At 32.3% G+C, this 17,639-nt stretch overlaps 1 protein-coding gene across 1 annotated transcript in view; it reads left to right on the forward strand.

Moving 5' to 3' along the window:
- ABCA5 (ATP binding cassette subfamily A member 5) overlaps positions 1-17,639 on the forward strand; it is a 67,022-nt gene that overhangs the window by 12,548 nt on the left and 36,835 nt on the right. Inside the window, exons 6-14 of the mRNA XM_045837425.1 lie at positions 1,332-1,561; positions 3,325-3,466; positions 4,372-4,560; positions 5,997-6,144; positions 8,802-8,970; positions 10,044-10,102; positions 15,257-15,367; positions 16,564-16,739; positions 17,208-17,327. Coding sequence (XP_045693381.1) covers positions 1,332-1,561; positions 3,325-3,466; positions 4,372-4,560; positions 5,997-6,144; positions 8,802-8,970; positions 10,044-10,102; positions 15,257-15,367; positions 16,564-16,739; positions 17,208-17,327 — 1,344 coding nt within the window. The remainder of the gene's footprint in view (positions 1-1,331; positions 1,562-3,324; positions 3,467-4,371; positions 4,561-5,996; positions 6,145-8,801; positions 8,971-10,043; positions 10,103-15,256; positions 15,368-16,563; positions 16,740-17,207; positions 17,328-17,639) is intronic.

Here is a 17,639-nt window from a genome sequence, read left to right on the forward strand (position 1 = left end):
TGATTCAGCATTCTACATATCTGTATTATTTTATCTGGGTCAACCATAGGCAATATTTATGAAAGATCTATATTTGCAGATGTTGCCCCTTGAATAAAAATAACTTAAAGAAAGTGCATATCTTTGTCTTAATTATAGTAGTAGGTTTTATTAATTTAAGAAACATGTGTCATTTATTTGCCAAACATTATTCTGAGTTATATGCTAATATTAACCAGTTTAATCTTTACCAATCCCATGAGATTGGTGCTATTATTATGTCCATTTTATATATGAAAATGAAGCACAGGGAAATTAAGTAATTTTTCCAAAGCTTAATTAGTGGCAAAACTAGTTCAAACTATGGCTTTTTGGCTCCCAAGTCTTTTTTTTTTTAATACTACACTGCTAACAGGAAGGATTGCATATACATGTGACAGTTATATTTTAAAGACATGCTTAGACCTGATCCAGTGTTTCACATTTTGTAAAGATGAACATGAGACCTATCTCTCTTAGTTGTCAGATTGCTATATAATAAAATGACTATAATAATGCTTTGTTTAACAGGGTTGTTATAAGAACCAAATGAGATGATATATATAGAATTGTCTTATAAACTCTCACACATGGTATATGTATTATACATATGTAATATTACATAAATTCAATAATACAAAAGTTTAAGGTAAAGACAGTGTAATATATGATATACCACTTTGCTGGTGTTTTAGTACTTATTTGTGTTTGGGCAAAAGACTTGAACCATCTACAAACCAGACCACCCTGGACAAACAGGCCAAGCAGGTCTCATTTTAGACATTCAGTTGAATGTTAGGTAGAAGTATCACAGGGCATAGTTTTATGTTGTTCTATTTATACATGAGGAACATATATACATCTTAAAACAAGAGAAGGGCATACTATATACTTTTTAAAAAATACTATTTAAATGAACATTTTTAACGACAGTCATTCTTTCAGGGTACTAATAATCATTCTTTAATTCCTCAATTTTATAAATGCATATTTTTGTTAATATACCTAAATAATTGCCTGCTTAAAATAATAATTGTGAAATTATATTTTCTTTGACAAATTATTTTATCAAAATTTGTATACTTCCCAACTTTAGACTTTAAACTTGATGGTCTGTTTCCAGAATAAATAAAATCAATATTCTACTCTATTATGATATTGGGGTCAATCACTTTATTTTAGGTGTGTAGCCACTTGAGGATTATATTTGTACTAGGTTATTGACTATATTTTTGTGTGCATTTATCACACTTTGTTAAGGACTATTATCAGAACAAAATTAATTGAATGTATTTACCATTTTCCAATTATAGTTGAAGACCAATGTTTCTCTGTGGAAGGAGCTGGAGTCAACTAAAGCTGTTATTATGGGAGAAACTGCTATTGTAGAAATAGATACCTTTCCCCGAGGAGTAATTTTAATATACTTAATAATAGCATTTTCACCCTTTGGATACTTTTTGGCAATTCATATTGTGGCAGAAAAAGAGAAGAAGTTAAAAGAGTTTTTAAAGATAATGGGACTTCATGACACGGCCTTTTGGTATGTTAATAAAGGCTTATTCAGTGTGATTAATAATTATGTTAAATATACAAATATTCAGAATTTTAATTTTGTTATTCACCTGGCTTGATAAGAGGGATTCTGATCCTGTTTCCTACAATGATTGTCGTTGTCTTAAAATTTGAGACTACTTAACAAGCTTCAGTGATTGATTGGCTTGTTTTAACATAAGAAAATTGAGATTTGGAAAGTATGGTAACACGACATGTTTAATTTTATTTCACATTTTGTTTGCATAGATGAAGTGTCCACCATGCATTTCAGGGTGTTTTACAGTGCATAGAATATATGAGGTCTTGGAGAGTTAGAAATTAATTGCCTGGTGTAGTCTTCCCCCAATATCATAGTATATACATGTTATTAAAAATTTAGTTGAAATGATTGAAGTTCGTGTATGTAGTTTATGGGCTTTTTTCCCTGAAAAAAAAGTTATTTGTGTGAATTAAGATGAAAATATACAAATAATTTGTAAAGAAACAAATGAAGAAAATGTTTTTACAAGTAAGCCATTTTTTATACAATGATAATTTTTTAGAGACATGCATTTTTGTTAATAATTCTAGGTGTATTTTCCCTACTTCCCCAATATGTTGTAAGAAGATTTATTTTGTCCTCATTTAGGAAGAAAAATTAATGTACTTTGGGAGAAAAGTTAATAAGCATGTGAGTTGGCATTATAGTCCATTTTACAAAATTTTATTCCATTTAGCCCAATGCTACAATTAATTATAACACTTTACCTAATGGGATTGTTGTATATAACATATTTTCTTTGTTCCTTTTCTTCTCCTGTTATTTTAGTAGTGATTGGTTTTTAAGATGCAGTGGATTATTAAAGTACTTTGTGAGGGAACAGTAGCTGGAAGAATTTAGGCAAATCAATCTTTCAGTGCCTCAGTTTTACCTCTGTAGAATAATGCATTCGATTTTGGTAATTTCGGTATCCTTTATCCCTATTTCAGTGATTGATTTTTATGATATCCACATTAAATCATGATCTACTAACTTGAACAATAAAGATAAAATAAAATTGAATACTGTAGAAATTTCATTGAGCTCTAATTGAAGGAGAATTTTTGAGCAAATATAGTGAATCCATTGTTGATCTTTTTTTAGAAAGGGAGAGAGAAAGAGAGAGAGAGAAACATCAGTGTGCGGTCGCTGGGGGCCATGGCCTGCAACCCAGGCATGTGCCCTGACTGGGAATCGAACCTTTGATGCCTGGTTTGCAGCCCGCGCTCAATCCACTGAGCTACGCCAGTCAGGGCAATTGTTGATCTTCTTGATCTGATGTGTAAATGTGTAGTAATTATGTTGTTGATTGATTAGTGAGGTAGTGCTTATTGTTTAAACTTCTATAAGTTATCAAAGGTTTTATTGTAGCACATGCCATAAAGAAAATTGTGACTCTTGTATTTTAAGAAAATCAGACATATTTTGTTATTGAACTTTTGAAATATTAGATTTAAATTAATCATGAATTGTTATTAATTTGTTTTGACTCTTGCAAAGATAATCACCGTTTCATATATGTTTCAGAATATAACTTAACCACTACTGTATTATAATTACTTAGAAGAGCATCGAATTTCAATAAAAGAACACACATAGAAATGAATAGATTGACTTAATTTTAAAGATAAAGTGGCTGAAATATAGATGAAACTTTATTTAATGTGATTTGTTTTTAACTGTCAGAACCTATGCTTTTAACTGTAAATGTATTTGAACTCTCATTTTAGGCTCTCCTGGGTTCTTCTCTATACAAGTTTGATTTTTCTGATGTCCATTCTTATGGCAGTCATTGCAACAGCATCTTCGTTATTCCCTCAGAGTAGCTGCATTGTGATATTTCTACTTTTTTTCCTGTATGGTCAATCATCTGTAAGTGTTTTAACTTGGAGTGGGAATAAAGAACTGCTAAAATATTTGATTAATACAGCAAAATCTTATTCTTATATTTATAGTCAATTTCCCAAGAAAGAGATTGTTACAAGGCCACTGATAAATGACTTACATATAGCATCATTGTACCTCCATATTTTTAGGAAAGGTACAAAATAATCTCAGGTTTAAATATAACCTATTTTCATCTAATCTGTTTTCTCATACAAATCCTTTGAGTCTGTCTTTTACTATCTTCGTGGAACATGTAATTAAGAGTGTGCAGTAGTGGACTTGTTATGCCTTTGTTTTCCTGAAATTCTCACTGTTTCGAGTTAATTTTATATTACAGGATGATGTCGTATAAAGATATGTCTTTGCAAATAACAGCTCGTAGGTATTCATTTGATATATTGGCTGAATGCTGGCTGTTAATGACCAGGCTTTAAGTGGTTCTGGTTTCCATTCTGATTGGTTTATGTACCCATGCTGTACCAGTTGTTAAATATTTGACTCTCACCTGTTTTCTTTAACATAATGACTTATGTATTACTTGTATACTTCTCTATATAATTGCCCAGTTTTTAGCTGGTTTTGTTTCATATTGATACATAAAGTTTTAAAGATGGTACTTGTATTTAAAAGCTTTTGTAAAGCTTTAAAAAGCTTTATTGTTTTGTTTATATATGTACGCATCTAACTGCAGAAATGCATAGCTGTTTATGGTTTCTAAAGTACAGGTGATCATGTTTGCCTGTTATATAGATAATTTGTCAGTTTAAATTCTTAAATGTGTATCACTAGTTTTATGAAAATAAAATACTAGAGCATTTAGAAATTAATTGATTTGTTTTAATACCAGTGTATGTGAACGAAGCATTAACCTTAACATTTATATTTTATAGGTATTTTTTGCTTTAATGCTGACACCTATTTTTAAAAAGTCAAAACATGTGGGAATAGTTGAATTTTTAGTCACTGTGGCTTTTGGATTTGTTGGCCTTTTGATAGTCTTTGTGGAAAGTTTTCCCAAATCGTTAGTGTGGCTTCTGAGCCCCTTCTGTCAGTGTACTTTTTTGATTGGTATTGCACAGGTAGGTGATACATTTATGTTGCTTTCACTGCATATTTTGTATGTCATACAGCATGTTACAATACCATGAATGCTACCTCTGATTTGCAAAAAAAAAAAAAATTTTTTCAATACAAGAAATGAATGATATTTGAATACTGGAGTATATTTTATATTGGTTTCATTTATTCTCATTTCTAATCTATGTTCTCTCCATTTTTAATTTATATTCTCTGTTTATAAGTTCTTTACTTTCTACTTCAGTATATCTCAGGATTGTAGTCCATTGCAATTACTCAATTTGTTGGAAGTCATTAGTTTAAATTGCGTTATGGCCTGGTTACATTGCTGCCCAATGTAAAATAATCTCAGATGTGTGCCTGGAGAAAATTCTGTATGGAGCAGAACAAATTTTTTTATGACTGAAAGAGTAAAATAAGTAGACCTGGTGGATTTTATTGGCCCAGGATTCTTGGGATTGTCATTCACTTAAATAATATTTAGATTTCTAAATTTGATTTTTATTAGTCTTTAAAGGAACTGTCAGGTTCTTAGGGAGAAATTCTCATAAGGAAATGTTTTGTGTAACAAAATTAATTTGGTCAGTGTAATTACTTAGTATGAGATTATTCATATTGGTTAGGTAGAATATTCTTATTTATGAGAATTAAGATAGATTATTTATAACAATGTTGAGTTAAATGAATTTTGATTACTTAAGACCTAAGAGTTGATGTTACACATTTTGGAAATCCACTGAGTCCCCTTCACTTTGGAAGGTAGAATTATAGATTCATAGGTCTTTGTTGTGAGTGGAAGGAACTGTTCATTTCCTTCATTTCACAAATGAGGAGTCTGAAATTCAGAATGAAAGTTAAAGTTTATTCACTTAAAGACAGGTCTAGGACCTAAATGAAGCCCCAAACTCTAGTACATTTTTTTCTGCTCTATCACATATATTTACTATGAATAACTTAATATTTGTGTTAATAATTATGTTAATTAATTATAGTACCTTCTGTTTTTTTCAGTATTGAAAAGATGCTGACTATAATTTTATCCTCTAATGCTTGATTTGTTTGCCTTCTTTGTGGACCGTAACCCTTTTTGTTTGCATCAGTTAGGATTAACATCATACTTAATATTTATTTCGTTTAATAATAGTATTAATAATTAAATGCCTCAGAGAAGGGATGTATACTATACACTGGTTTTAGAAGCACAACATTAAGTACATAATTGAAACAGATTTCTGTGATAAACTCATAGTTTGGTAAAGTTCTTACTGTTTTCCTTATAAATTTATATTTCTAATTTGGAAGACTTCAATCTGTTAAAAGGCCCAGTTTGACTACTGTCAACTCTGGCTATAAGGAGTAACCCTAAGCAGTGTTAACTTCTGCTTACCAGTATTTTAAATCATTTTTATGTAATAAAGTTGGTGTTTCTGTTTTTCAGGTCATGCATTTGGAAGATATTAATGAAGGTGCTTTATTTTCTAATTTGACCGAAGGCCCATATCCTCTAATTATTACTATTATTGTGCTAGCACTTAATAGTATGTTCTATGTGCTCTTGGCTGTTTATCTTGATCAAGTCATCCCAGGTAAGCAGATTATTGGTTTTACCTTTAAAGATTTTTAGGATTTTTTTGTCCACATAGGGTCAACTTAATTTTAATTTTTTCTAGCCAGAGTGCCCAACTTACATTCATGTTAAAGCTTTTAATTTAATTTTAAATATATATATTTTATACTTTATGTGTTAACTACTAGTGAACATAGGCAGATTGTATAAAAAGGGAGCAGTTTGTTTTGAAAGTCGTAAGTCCCTAACTGAACTTCTTAACTTCCTTATGTCAATCTTCTTTGGCTAAAGTGTTTCATTATTTTACTCTCTAAGGTCCAGAACTATGAAGCAGTCTTGCATCTCCTACCATTCCCCTCATCTCCTTTCCTACATCTATAGCAGTGATCTTTAATCATTGTGCCACAAGAATATTTAAAACGCACAATATTTGACTGTTTAATCAGGAGCACTTACCTCTATTCCCTTAGACTGTCAAATAAAAAATGACTACAGACAACATAACAATAGCCATATGGTGTGAATGAATCAAAATGATACCTATTTTTTTGTCAGGTCAGAAAAAATATTTTTTTTGATGTGCTACAGAATTTTAGTAATTAGTTTGATGTGTGCCATGAGATAAACATGGTTGAAAATCACTGATCTCCTATTAAATATCCAGTACCCCATTAACTTTTTTCTCGAGTTCCTCATTACTTTTGTCTATGTTCTAGACCTGCATTGTTTTATATGGTATCTGCTAGACACATATGACTTCTAATTTTTTCTTCTTTTTTTAAATCCTTACCTGAGGACATGCTTATTGATTTTAGAGAGAGGGGAAGAGAGAGAGGGAGAAAAACAGCAATCAATTGCTCTTGTATGCATGCCAACCGGGGACTAAACCCACAACCTAGGCATCTGCCCTGACTGGGAATTGAACCTGAGACCTTTGGGTTTACAGGGTGATGCTCCAGCTGACTGAGCCACACTGACCAGGGTTGTGGCTTTTAAATTTTAAATTAATTAGAATTAAATAAATTAACAATTCATTTCCTCATAGTTCAAGCCACATTATAAGTGCTAGTAGCCACATACAATTGTTGCCATATTCATTATAGACAGGACATTTACATCATTACAGAAAGTTGTATTGGGCAGCACTAGTCTAGACTGTTGTGATACTGCTTATTTAATTACCTAACTTAAATCTAAGAACTTCACCATTCCCTTTAATCAAATTAATCACCTCTGAAAAAACTTAGTGGGCATATCCTTATTAAATAGGTGCACTAATTAGATAGAAACTCATTATATATTAATATCCTCCATAATACTTTTATATATTTAATCTCTCCTTATCATTTTCTCCTTACTGTATTTAATATTCATTTGTACAGTCTTACTAACCTATTTAAACACATTTCCAGTGTATCAGGTTCTTTTTAGCTGCTCATAATAAAATCTAATTGGCTTAAACAAGAAGGAAATCAATTGTTTGACTTGAAGTCAAGAGATAAGATGGACTTCAAGCTGTTTGACCTTCTCAATTATGTCATTGGGGATCCACTTTCTCCATGCTTTTGGCACCTTTGTCTCAGAGTCTGGCAGATTTGCCCTCCTCATGGCCGCAGGGTGTTACACTTCTGTGTTCATGGCCAGTGGAAAAGGGAGGGCATACCTTTCCCTCCAACTAAGCTCTTTCCTTCTGTCTTATTAGTCACATGTTTATATCTGGAGCAATAACAGCTACTAGAGCATGCCAAGAACTGATTAAATCGATTAGAATCTTCTGTGTAATTGAGATCAGATTTCTTTGAAACAGGTGGCCATCTAGAAGATTAGTAGATATTTAAAGAGTAAGCACTAGCCCTGGCTGGTGTGGCTCAGTGGATTGTGTGCCAGCCTGCAAACCAAAGGGTTAGCAGTTTGATCCCTAGTCAGAGCACATACCTGGGTTGTGGGCCAGATCCTCAGGAGGGGGTGCACAAGTGGCAATCACACATCAGTGTTTCTCACCCTCTATTTTCCCCTACCTTCCCCTCTGGCTAAAATAAATAAATAAATTCTTTTAAAAAAATAGAGAGTGTCAGTTTTGGGGAAGAAAGGGGGGAAAATGGGTACATCCTATGTGGGCAACTGTCACTGTCTGCCATATACATAAGTCTATATCTGTCCTGTTGCTGTATTAGTCTCCTAATTCTAAAAAGTATTCTCTATGAACTATATTTATTTTTCTAAATACCTCCTAATTTTAAAGATTAAGATGATATATTTAGGCTTTCAGGATATATCTCCTATACAGATACAAACTTTTCTTCTTCTGGACTCTAACTAGCATTTTGGATGACATGCCTCATGTTCTGCATTATGTTTTAGCCACTTGGTAAATGTGTGTGTGTGTGTGTGTGTGTGTGTGTGTGTGTGTGTGTGTGTACTCATAAAGATTTAAGGTCCTTTGGGCAGGAAATGTGTTTTACTTTCCTGTACATTCCCATGCACTCTTAGCAACTCTGAAACTATTTATGGACTGAGTTATTTGTCATTAGAACTTATTTTTCACACAATATGGATTTACTACTTTATATTTGAACTTTGCATTTAGGTTGTCATATAGTTCACATACCACCTTTATGATTTTAAAACTAATTTTTCAGAAATAATTTATGATAACTCAGTTTTTTTATTTTTCAGGGGAATTTGGCTTACGGAGATCATCTTTATATTTTCTGAAACCATCATATTGGTCAAAGAACAAAAGAAATTATAAGGAGTTATCTGAGGGCAATGTTAATGGGAATATTAGTTTTAGTGAAATTGTTGAGCCTGTTTCTTCAGAATTTACAGGAAAAGAAGCCATAAGGTATGATTCAATCTTTGACAATTTAGGCATAAGAACTGCTGATGGGACAATGCCCCATTTAAATCCTATCTTTTAAATAACGTATGTAAGTAATGTATGTTTTTAAAACAGTGTTAATAAGGGCTACTTATATGTTAAGTTCTTATTTTCTTTGCAACAATTTAGAAAAAGGTTGCTGCTAGATTTGAAATGTTATGTTTCATAGAAAAAATTTGAAAGTAATAAAACTAGGTTTTTACTGAGTTATTTTAAACTTTCTCTGTTTTGTCAATCAAAACATAATAATTATTAACTTTATAATTCAATTCAGGATATGTTGTCTAAGTTATATAATATTAAATTGTTCTCTGTTAATTTTATAGACTTTTAGGTATTGTGACATAATTAGAATATCAGTTTAATTTCTAAAGACCAAAGAAATTAATCACTATTTTTACTAGGTCAATCAAAACCAACTTAAATAATAATAACTAGAAAGCAAAAAGAAATACAAATTACAGGAAAAGTGAAGTATAATTTATTTTTTAAGTTTAAGAATAATATATAAAGCTAGGGAGAGTGAATGAAATACTTAAGGTATGATTAGTGGGCCAGTGGTCTGCCCTCTCAAGGGTAAAATTCAAACTGGTTAATAAAACTTAGGTAAAACATTTAAAGGGGAATGAGCGAATCACTTCACATTTGTAGAGAGTTTGAAATGTACACTGATATGAATAAATAGCATTTGGTTTTTAACTTCCCTTAACTGATGTAACGAGTATTTGATGCAAGCAGAAAAGTATCAAAGATGAAAACAGATCTCTAAATTGCTTGAGTCAAATGCTTCACTTTGTTTTTAGAAGTTGGCTTATGAAAAATGACTGGCATTTAAAATGGAAAGGAATACTGTATGTTTCTCTTGTAGTTTCTTTAAACTACTTTCATAATTATTATCAGCTCTGGTTAATTATTTTAGTAGGAAGGGACTTTATTAGTATTCCTATGAAATATGACAGATTTAATAAAAATGTAGATGGAAACACACATTTATAAATTGCTTTAAATACTTAAAAGTAGAAAATGGTGTTTTTCAGAATCAGTGGTATTCAGAAGACATACAGAAAGAAAGGTGAAAATGTAGAGGCTTTGAGAAGTAAGTAGCTTTCTTACTATTCAGTCCACAGTATTAAAGTACAAATGGAAAAACAATTGCATAATTTGTGGGAAATTTGAACAACTTCATCACAATTTTCTCTTTTTCCTTTAGGGATACTTATATTTATTTATGTGATTAATATTCAAAATAAAACTAATATCAAAGTAGTAAAAGATAAAAGTAATATCAAGATGAAAAATATTCAACTATTTGAACAAATCTATGTCCATTTTCCATTTTTTATCATTCATGTGTTTATGGGTTGGTTGCTTTTTTTTTCTTTTGACCTGCAAAGAGTTTCTCAACCTCACCAGTCCTGCTATTTTGGATCTAATAATTCTTTTTTGTGAGGGGCTGTCCTGTGAATTGTAGAATGTATAGCAATTTGTCATTCTGGGTTCTTTAGAACCAACAATATGTATAGTTGTATACACACATACAGAGAGTGAGTGACCTGGTTGGGAGAGAGCAGGAGGGAAGAAGGGAAATTATTTTTAAGGAATTGGTTCATATGATTGTGGTTTCTGGCAAATTTGAAATCTGTAGGGCAAGCTGGCTGCTTGGAAACTCAGGCAGTAGTTGAAGTTGCAGTCTTGAGTCCAAAATTCATAGGGGAGGCAGGCAGGCAGGAGGGTGGGAAACTCAGATGGATTTCAGAGGAAATCTATGCTACAATATTGAGTTAGATTTCTCCTCCAGGAAACCTGTTTTTGCTCTTTGGGCCTTTGACTGATTGGATGGAGTTCACCAGTGTTACTGTGGGTAGTCTTTTAATTTTTTTAAGATTTTATTTATTTTTAGAGAGTGGAGAAGAGAGGAAGAAAGAGAAGGAAAGAAACAATGTGGGGTTGCCTATCATGTGGTCCCCACTGGGGACTTGGCCCGCAACCCAGGCATGTGCCCTGACTGGGAATCAAACCAGCGACCCTTTGGTTCGCAGCCCGTGCTCAATCCACTGAGCCACACCAGCCAGGGCTAGTCTTCTTTACTGAAAGTCAGCTGACTGTAAATGTTAATCACATCTATAAAATACCTTCGCAGCAACATTTACTTTAGTGTTTGACCAAACAGCTGGGTGTCATAGCTCTAGCCAAACTGATACATAAAATGTACAAGTACAAGCAGCATCCCTGGTCTCTACCTACTGTATACCCCCAGTAGCCTCCCTCTTCCTCAGGTGTGACCACCAGAAACGTTTTCAGGCCTTCCCAGATGCTTCTGGGGATTAGGTGGGAGGTGAAGGGGGAATGTTAATCCCCCAACCCCTACTTGAGAACCATTGGCCCAACATACACTGATTTTTCTAGATACCTTTCATTTTATTATTTTCAAATTTATTGCCAGAAATTTGTTTAAAGTCTTTTCATGTTACTAAGGTCTGTAGGGTTTGTTTTCTTCCTTCCTGCCTTTCTTTCTTTCTTTCTTTCTTTCTTTTGTGGTTTTTCAGTAAAAAAAAATCTTTTAAAAGAACGAACTTTTGCCTTTGTTGATCCTGTGTATTATAAATTTGTTTTCTGTTTTCTAATTTTTTTCTTTCTTGTTTTATTGTTTTTGACTTTACATTTAATTCTGTTTCCCCCTACATTCTTAAGATAGATACATAGATCATTTTATAATGATGAATTTTAAATATGTAAATTTTCATTTAAGCATGGTATTAGCTGCATTGTACAAGTTTTGACAGGTTGTTTTCATTATTCAGTTTTAAATAGTTCTAATTTTCACTGTAGTTTTTTTGAATGGGTTATTTATGTTTTGATTTTTAAGTATATGGTGATTTATATTTATCTCACAGAATTCCACCATAGTCAGACAATATAGCATTATTATTTATTTTTAGCCTTTTGAAATTTATTGGGATTAGGTGGCCCAACATATGGTCAGGTTTTGTACACATTCTGTGAACACTTGCACAAAATGCATGTCCTGCAGTTGTATGTTGTGTTTCATAACCAGTCAAGTTGATTAGTTGTGTTTTGAAATCTTCTGTATGTTTACCAATTTAGTTTTTGTGGAAGCACTTCTATCATTTATTGAGAGAGATAAATAAAAAATAACAATCTTCAATTATGATTGTGAATTTGTCTATTTTTTTGCACTTATGCTATTGCTTTTTTTAAAAAATGTCTTTTTTTTAAAGAATTTATTTTTACAGAGAAGGGAAGGGAAGAGGGAAACATTGATGTGTGAGAGTAACATCAATGGGTTGCCTCTTACATGCTCCCCAACCGGGAATGGGGGCCTGGCCCACAACCCGGGCTTGTTCCCTGACCGGGAATTGAACCGGCAACCTTTTGGTTTGTGGGATGATGCCCGACCCACTGAGCCATACCAGTCAGGGCTGTCACTGTTTTCTTTTACATATTTTTCAGACCGTGTAATTAGATAACATACACTTGTATATTCATATATTCAGAGTTAGGGCTTCCTTTAGTCCAGTGATTTCATGATAACATGTTTTTTCACCATTTTTCTTTCAATCTATTGTTGAAGGTGTCTGTTAAGTACTGTATAGTTGTCATTGTAATTTCAAAATCTGATCTGAAAGTCTTTTTCTTCTAATTAGAATGTTTAGTACATTTTCATTTAATGAGATTATTGTTATACTTGAGTTTTAATCACTTGTTACTTTGTTATTGTCTGTCTCCTTTTTCCTATGTTTTTCTTTACTTTTCCTGCTTTTCCTTTGGTTGAATATTTTGAACTTTTAAAAATATTTTTGACTTTTTAACTTTCTTTTTCTTATATTATAACTTAATAAAATACAAAAATCTTAAATGTACAGTTTAGTGAGTGTTTTACAAATGTGTGCAGTCATATAACCACTACCCAGACAGAGAACATCTTTAGCACACTAAAGGTTTGCTTATGCCCCTTTCCAGTCAATGCCATCCTGCCCCAGATGCAGCCACTATTCATTACAAGGTCTATCAGTGTGAATTGCTTTAGTCTGTACCAGAATTACCTATTAGTGGAATAACCAGTATTATGTCTGAGAGACTTATCCATTGTGCTTTATGGCATAGCACTTTGTTCTTTGTCATTGCTGTCTAATTTTCTTTTGTGTGAATATACAAAGGTTTATTTTTTTCTTAATACAGTCATGCACTACGCAATGATGTTTTGGTCAATGATGGACCACATATTGAAGGTAATCCCATAAAATTACAAATGGAGCTGAAAAATTCCTATCACCTAGTGACACAGTAGCCATTGTAACATTGTAGCATTACTCATGTTTTTGTGGTGATACTGGTGGAAACTAACCTATTGCACTGCAGGTTGTATGAGAGTATGGCTCTTTCAGTTGCTACACTCCATAGTGTTCACAAAATGATGAAATTGCCTAACAGTGCATTTCAGAATGTATGGCCATTATTAAGTAGTGAATGACTATACTTGAGTAGAATTTCTGGGTCATGAGCATATGTTTAACTTTGATAAGTACTTTGAACATTTTCCGAAAGTTGGTACCCTTTTGACCAGAGGGTATGACAGTTCCAATTGCTGTATGTCTTCACCAACCTTTGGTATTGTCAGCTCTTCTAACTCTAGCTATTGTGGTAGAGTACAACAATATGTTAATTTAATTTGCATTTATCTAACAACCAATGTTACTGATTGATGTTCGTTGTTTATTTTTTGTTTTCAGCAGTTTTACTATAATAATATGTTGTTTATTTTATTGTTTTACATTTGTTCTGCTTTGGCTGTATGGTACTTCTTCAATCTGAGGCTGATGTCTTTATTCTGTTTTAGAGAATTCTCAGCCATTTCTTTTTCAGTATTTTCTCCCTCTGTTTTTTTTAAAAGATTTTATTTATTTTTAGAGAGGGGAAGAGAGGGAGAAAAAGAGGGAGAGAAACATCAGTGTGTGGTTACCTCTCATGTGGCCCTACTGGGGACCTGGCCTGCAACCCAGGCATGTATCCTGACTCGGAATCACACTAGCAACCCTTTGGTTCACAGCTAGTGCTCAGTCCACTGAGCTACACCAGTCGGGGCTTTCCCTCTGTTTTTTATTACATGCTATGACTTTCTATTTTTATCCCATTTGTCTTTTCTCTTTTCTGAAATTTTTTATACTTCTGTCTCTCTGTGCTGTGTCTAGGTATTTTCTCCTGACTTTTCTTATTGTTCACTAATTTTCTCTGTAGTTGGGTATAATCTGCTGCTAAACTATCTTTTGAAATATTTTTCATTTATTTTTTACAGTTTTTATCTTTCTACTTTGTTCTTTTATATAGTTTTTAGTTCTTTGCCAGCATTCTCTTGTAAACATGGTACCATATGATTTTTAAATCACCTCTAAGTCTATTTCTATTGGTTTTTGGTCTTACCTTGCTTTCTCCTCCTTGGTTAATTTTGACTAAGTGCTGCATATTGTGTACGGATAATTATAGAGATAATTTGATGCACTGGATAATGTAACCTTTGAAAGAGGACTCATTTTTGCTTCTGGTCTGCAGCTCTAGAGATACTAAATAAATCCCAGATCACCTTCATTAAATGAAAGGCTGTATTTGCAGCAATGGCAAAAGTAGTTTACAGTTGTAATACAAATACAATAATGAATAAACAAAAACACAAAAATAAACTATTTTGTGTACTCACAACAGTACTACTTTTGTCCACCCTGTATTTGAAAATGGGTTTCCAGATCCCTGTTTTCTGCCTTCCTTCATGATTGATTCATCCATCCAGTGACATTTTTTTGTTCTTTTTTTCTTTATTTATATTAAACCATTCAGGCATTAACCTAGCTGTTCCCATGCTATTGGTCAGTGTCTAGTTCTTTTGCCAATATATTTAACATGCCTATAAATATCTTGGGAACAAACTTTTGTCTGTTGATCAGTTTTAATTGCCTTGGAAATTCCCAAGACTAGGTATACAGACCTGCCCCTAATATTTTGTACACCCTCTAAATCAGTGTAATAAAAAAGTTTATTTTTATTACTTATTATTCACACTATTGACTATAACAAAGAATTATTATGCAATAATATTATGCACTTAAGTATGACAGTAACTTTAAATCTGGCTTTCAAGTTATTGACTTATGTCAGGATTGCTCAAGTAGTATGAATTATCTTGTATAGCTCAATAGAAATAAAAATTATATTTGAATCTTCTTTTTTCCTGAACTAGATTTGTCGTTTGATATATACGAGGGTCAGATTACTGCATTACTTGGCCACAGTGGAACAGGAAAGAGCACACTGATGAATATTCTTTGCGGACTGTGCCCACCTTCTGACGGTGAGAGTTTTCTGACGTAAAAAAAAATCTCTGACTTGTTTTATTAGTATCATTAACTAAGGTGTTGGACACAGCATAATTACCCTTAAAATGTGTACTGATTGATTTTTGTCAATAATTTGGGACCAACATCTGTATCTCTAAAGGTGTTTCATCTTTTCTGGGTTATACACATTTGTTTCTCGGTAGGAAGTAAAAAATGATCCAGTCATGTTCAGTAAAGTGAAAAGGTTCTAATTTTGTACCTATTTTTATCAGATATTTTGTGTGTGTGTGTGTGTGTGTTGATTTTTCATTTTCAATGAAGGATAAATAAGTAATTAGTTGGATATTAAATGAGATTTACAGACATTTCAGGTTGAGAAAATAGACACAGATTTCTAATTATACAATACTATAGTTCAAAAGGAAAGCACAATACATGTCAACATGATTTCCTAAATTAGAATTTTAAGAACAATATCTCAAACATGTCATTGTTATATGTGATTGCCCTATAGGTAAGAATTGAACATGGCAGTTCCATATTCCCACAATAAGCAAAGAGCATGGCAATGCAATATTTTACTTTGAGAAAGGGCCAAATTTCCATGTATCGAATCTGCATCTTTTTAAATGTAGTTTAACTTTTAAAAGTTTGTTGCTTATCTATAACTGTGTCCCTCTCTTATGGTAGTATACATTTATATGAGAATGTTTGATTTTTGTTTTGATCCTACATACATTATCACATTGGCGTAACAATTCTTGATTGGGATGCTTTTTGTATTAAGTTTATATAAGAAGAAGCTGGAATTCAGATTAAGTGATTTTTCAAGATCACTCTGCTAGTTATTAGGGGAGTATTTATATCTCTTTGTTCTCTCTACTATTGTGTAATGCCTGGGAATGAAGGAACATTGTTACTGGAATGAAAGTGTGAATAATGTACCAGTTGAACTTCTGGCTCCTTGCTCTTTCTATTATGATTATGTCCTGAAAATGAAGGAAAATGAGATTGGAATATAAGTGGGAATAAATCACCAACAGTATGAAAATGAGGGTGCATTGTATTTTCCAAATTTATATTAATTAATTCTTACCTTATATGTCTACTACATATAAGTAATTGGAGATTATTAGTACATATTGAAGCATGTATGGTTTTTAATACTTAATATATTTAATATGAATTTAAAGATACATTTCGGTTTCAGGGTTTGCATCGATATATGGACACAGCGTCTCAGAAATAGACGAAATGTTTGAAGCAAGAAAAATGATTGGCATTTGTCCACAGTTAGATATACACTTTGATGTTTTGACAGTAGAAGAAAACTTATCCATTTTGGCTTCAATTAAAGGAATACCAGCTAATAATATAATACAAGAAGTACGTTATTCATGTTGAAACCTTTGCTTTTATTTCCTATAAATCAATAGCCTTTTATAGTAACTTGCATAATAAATCTTTTTATAACCTGTTCTAAATCAGTAAACAAAATCATTACAAAGAATTACAACTTTAAGTAAAAGTTCTTGCACACATGAAATTGTCATTGTTTTATCGGGAGGCTACTAGTATATAGGTATTTCTTTTCTTTCACATCACCCATACAGCCTTTGCTCTGATTCTCTTCCCTGCTACCCAGGAGCTCACACAAAAGTAAAACAGATCTTTCCAGCAGGAATCTGTTTATCTGTTACTTCGAAATTATGTATGAATGTTGTCAAAATTAAATTCTATACTAAAACAGCATTTTAAAAGTTGATGTTAAAATTGGAATGCAAAAACTAATATTGATAATTATGTAAATGGTGTGGTTTAAAAAATAACATTGTTCATGCTTTACTTTTACAGGTGCAGAAGGTTTTACTGGATTTAGACATGCAGGCTATCAAAGATAATCAAGCTAAAAAGTTAAGTGGTGGTCAAAAAAGAAAACTGTCTTTAGGAATTGCAGTTCTTGGGAATCCAAAGGTAAACAAATATTATTGTCACTGATGAGATCATTTTAAATTGTTAAATAAAAAAACGGTGGGTTGTAGGAAGATATATACATACACATTATAAAATGTAAACATGCATAATTACTGTATATTATTATAAATTTAATTATAGTCATAAGGTTTTAAAATTGTAGTCAGAAAGATATATATCATCTTCATGATCATGTCCACCTTTAGAAAGAGGAATGGAAAGGATGGCCTTTAGTTATATCTACAGTGTTTTGTTTCTTTAAAAAAAAAAAGACCTGAGGAAAATATGGCCAGAAATAACATTTGTTAAACT

Source organism: Phyllostomus hastatus, unplaced genomic scaffold (assembly GCF_019186645.2).
Source record: "Phyllostomus hastatus isolate PE091 unplaced genomic scaffold, TTU_PhHast_1.1 phas_contig_210, whole genome shotgun sequence".
NCBI classification, from domain to species: domain Eukaryota; kingdom Metazoa; phylum Chordata; class Mammalia; order Chiroptera; family Phyllostomidae; genus Phyllostomus; species Phyllostomus hastatus.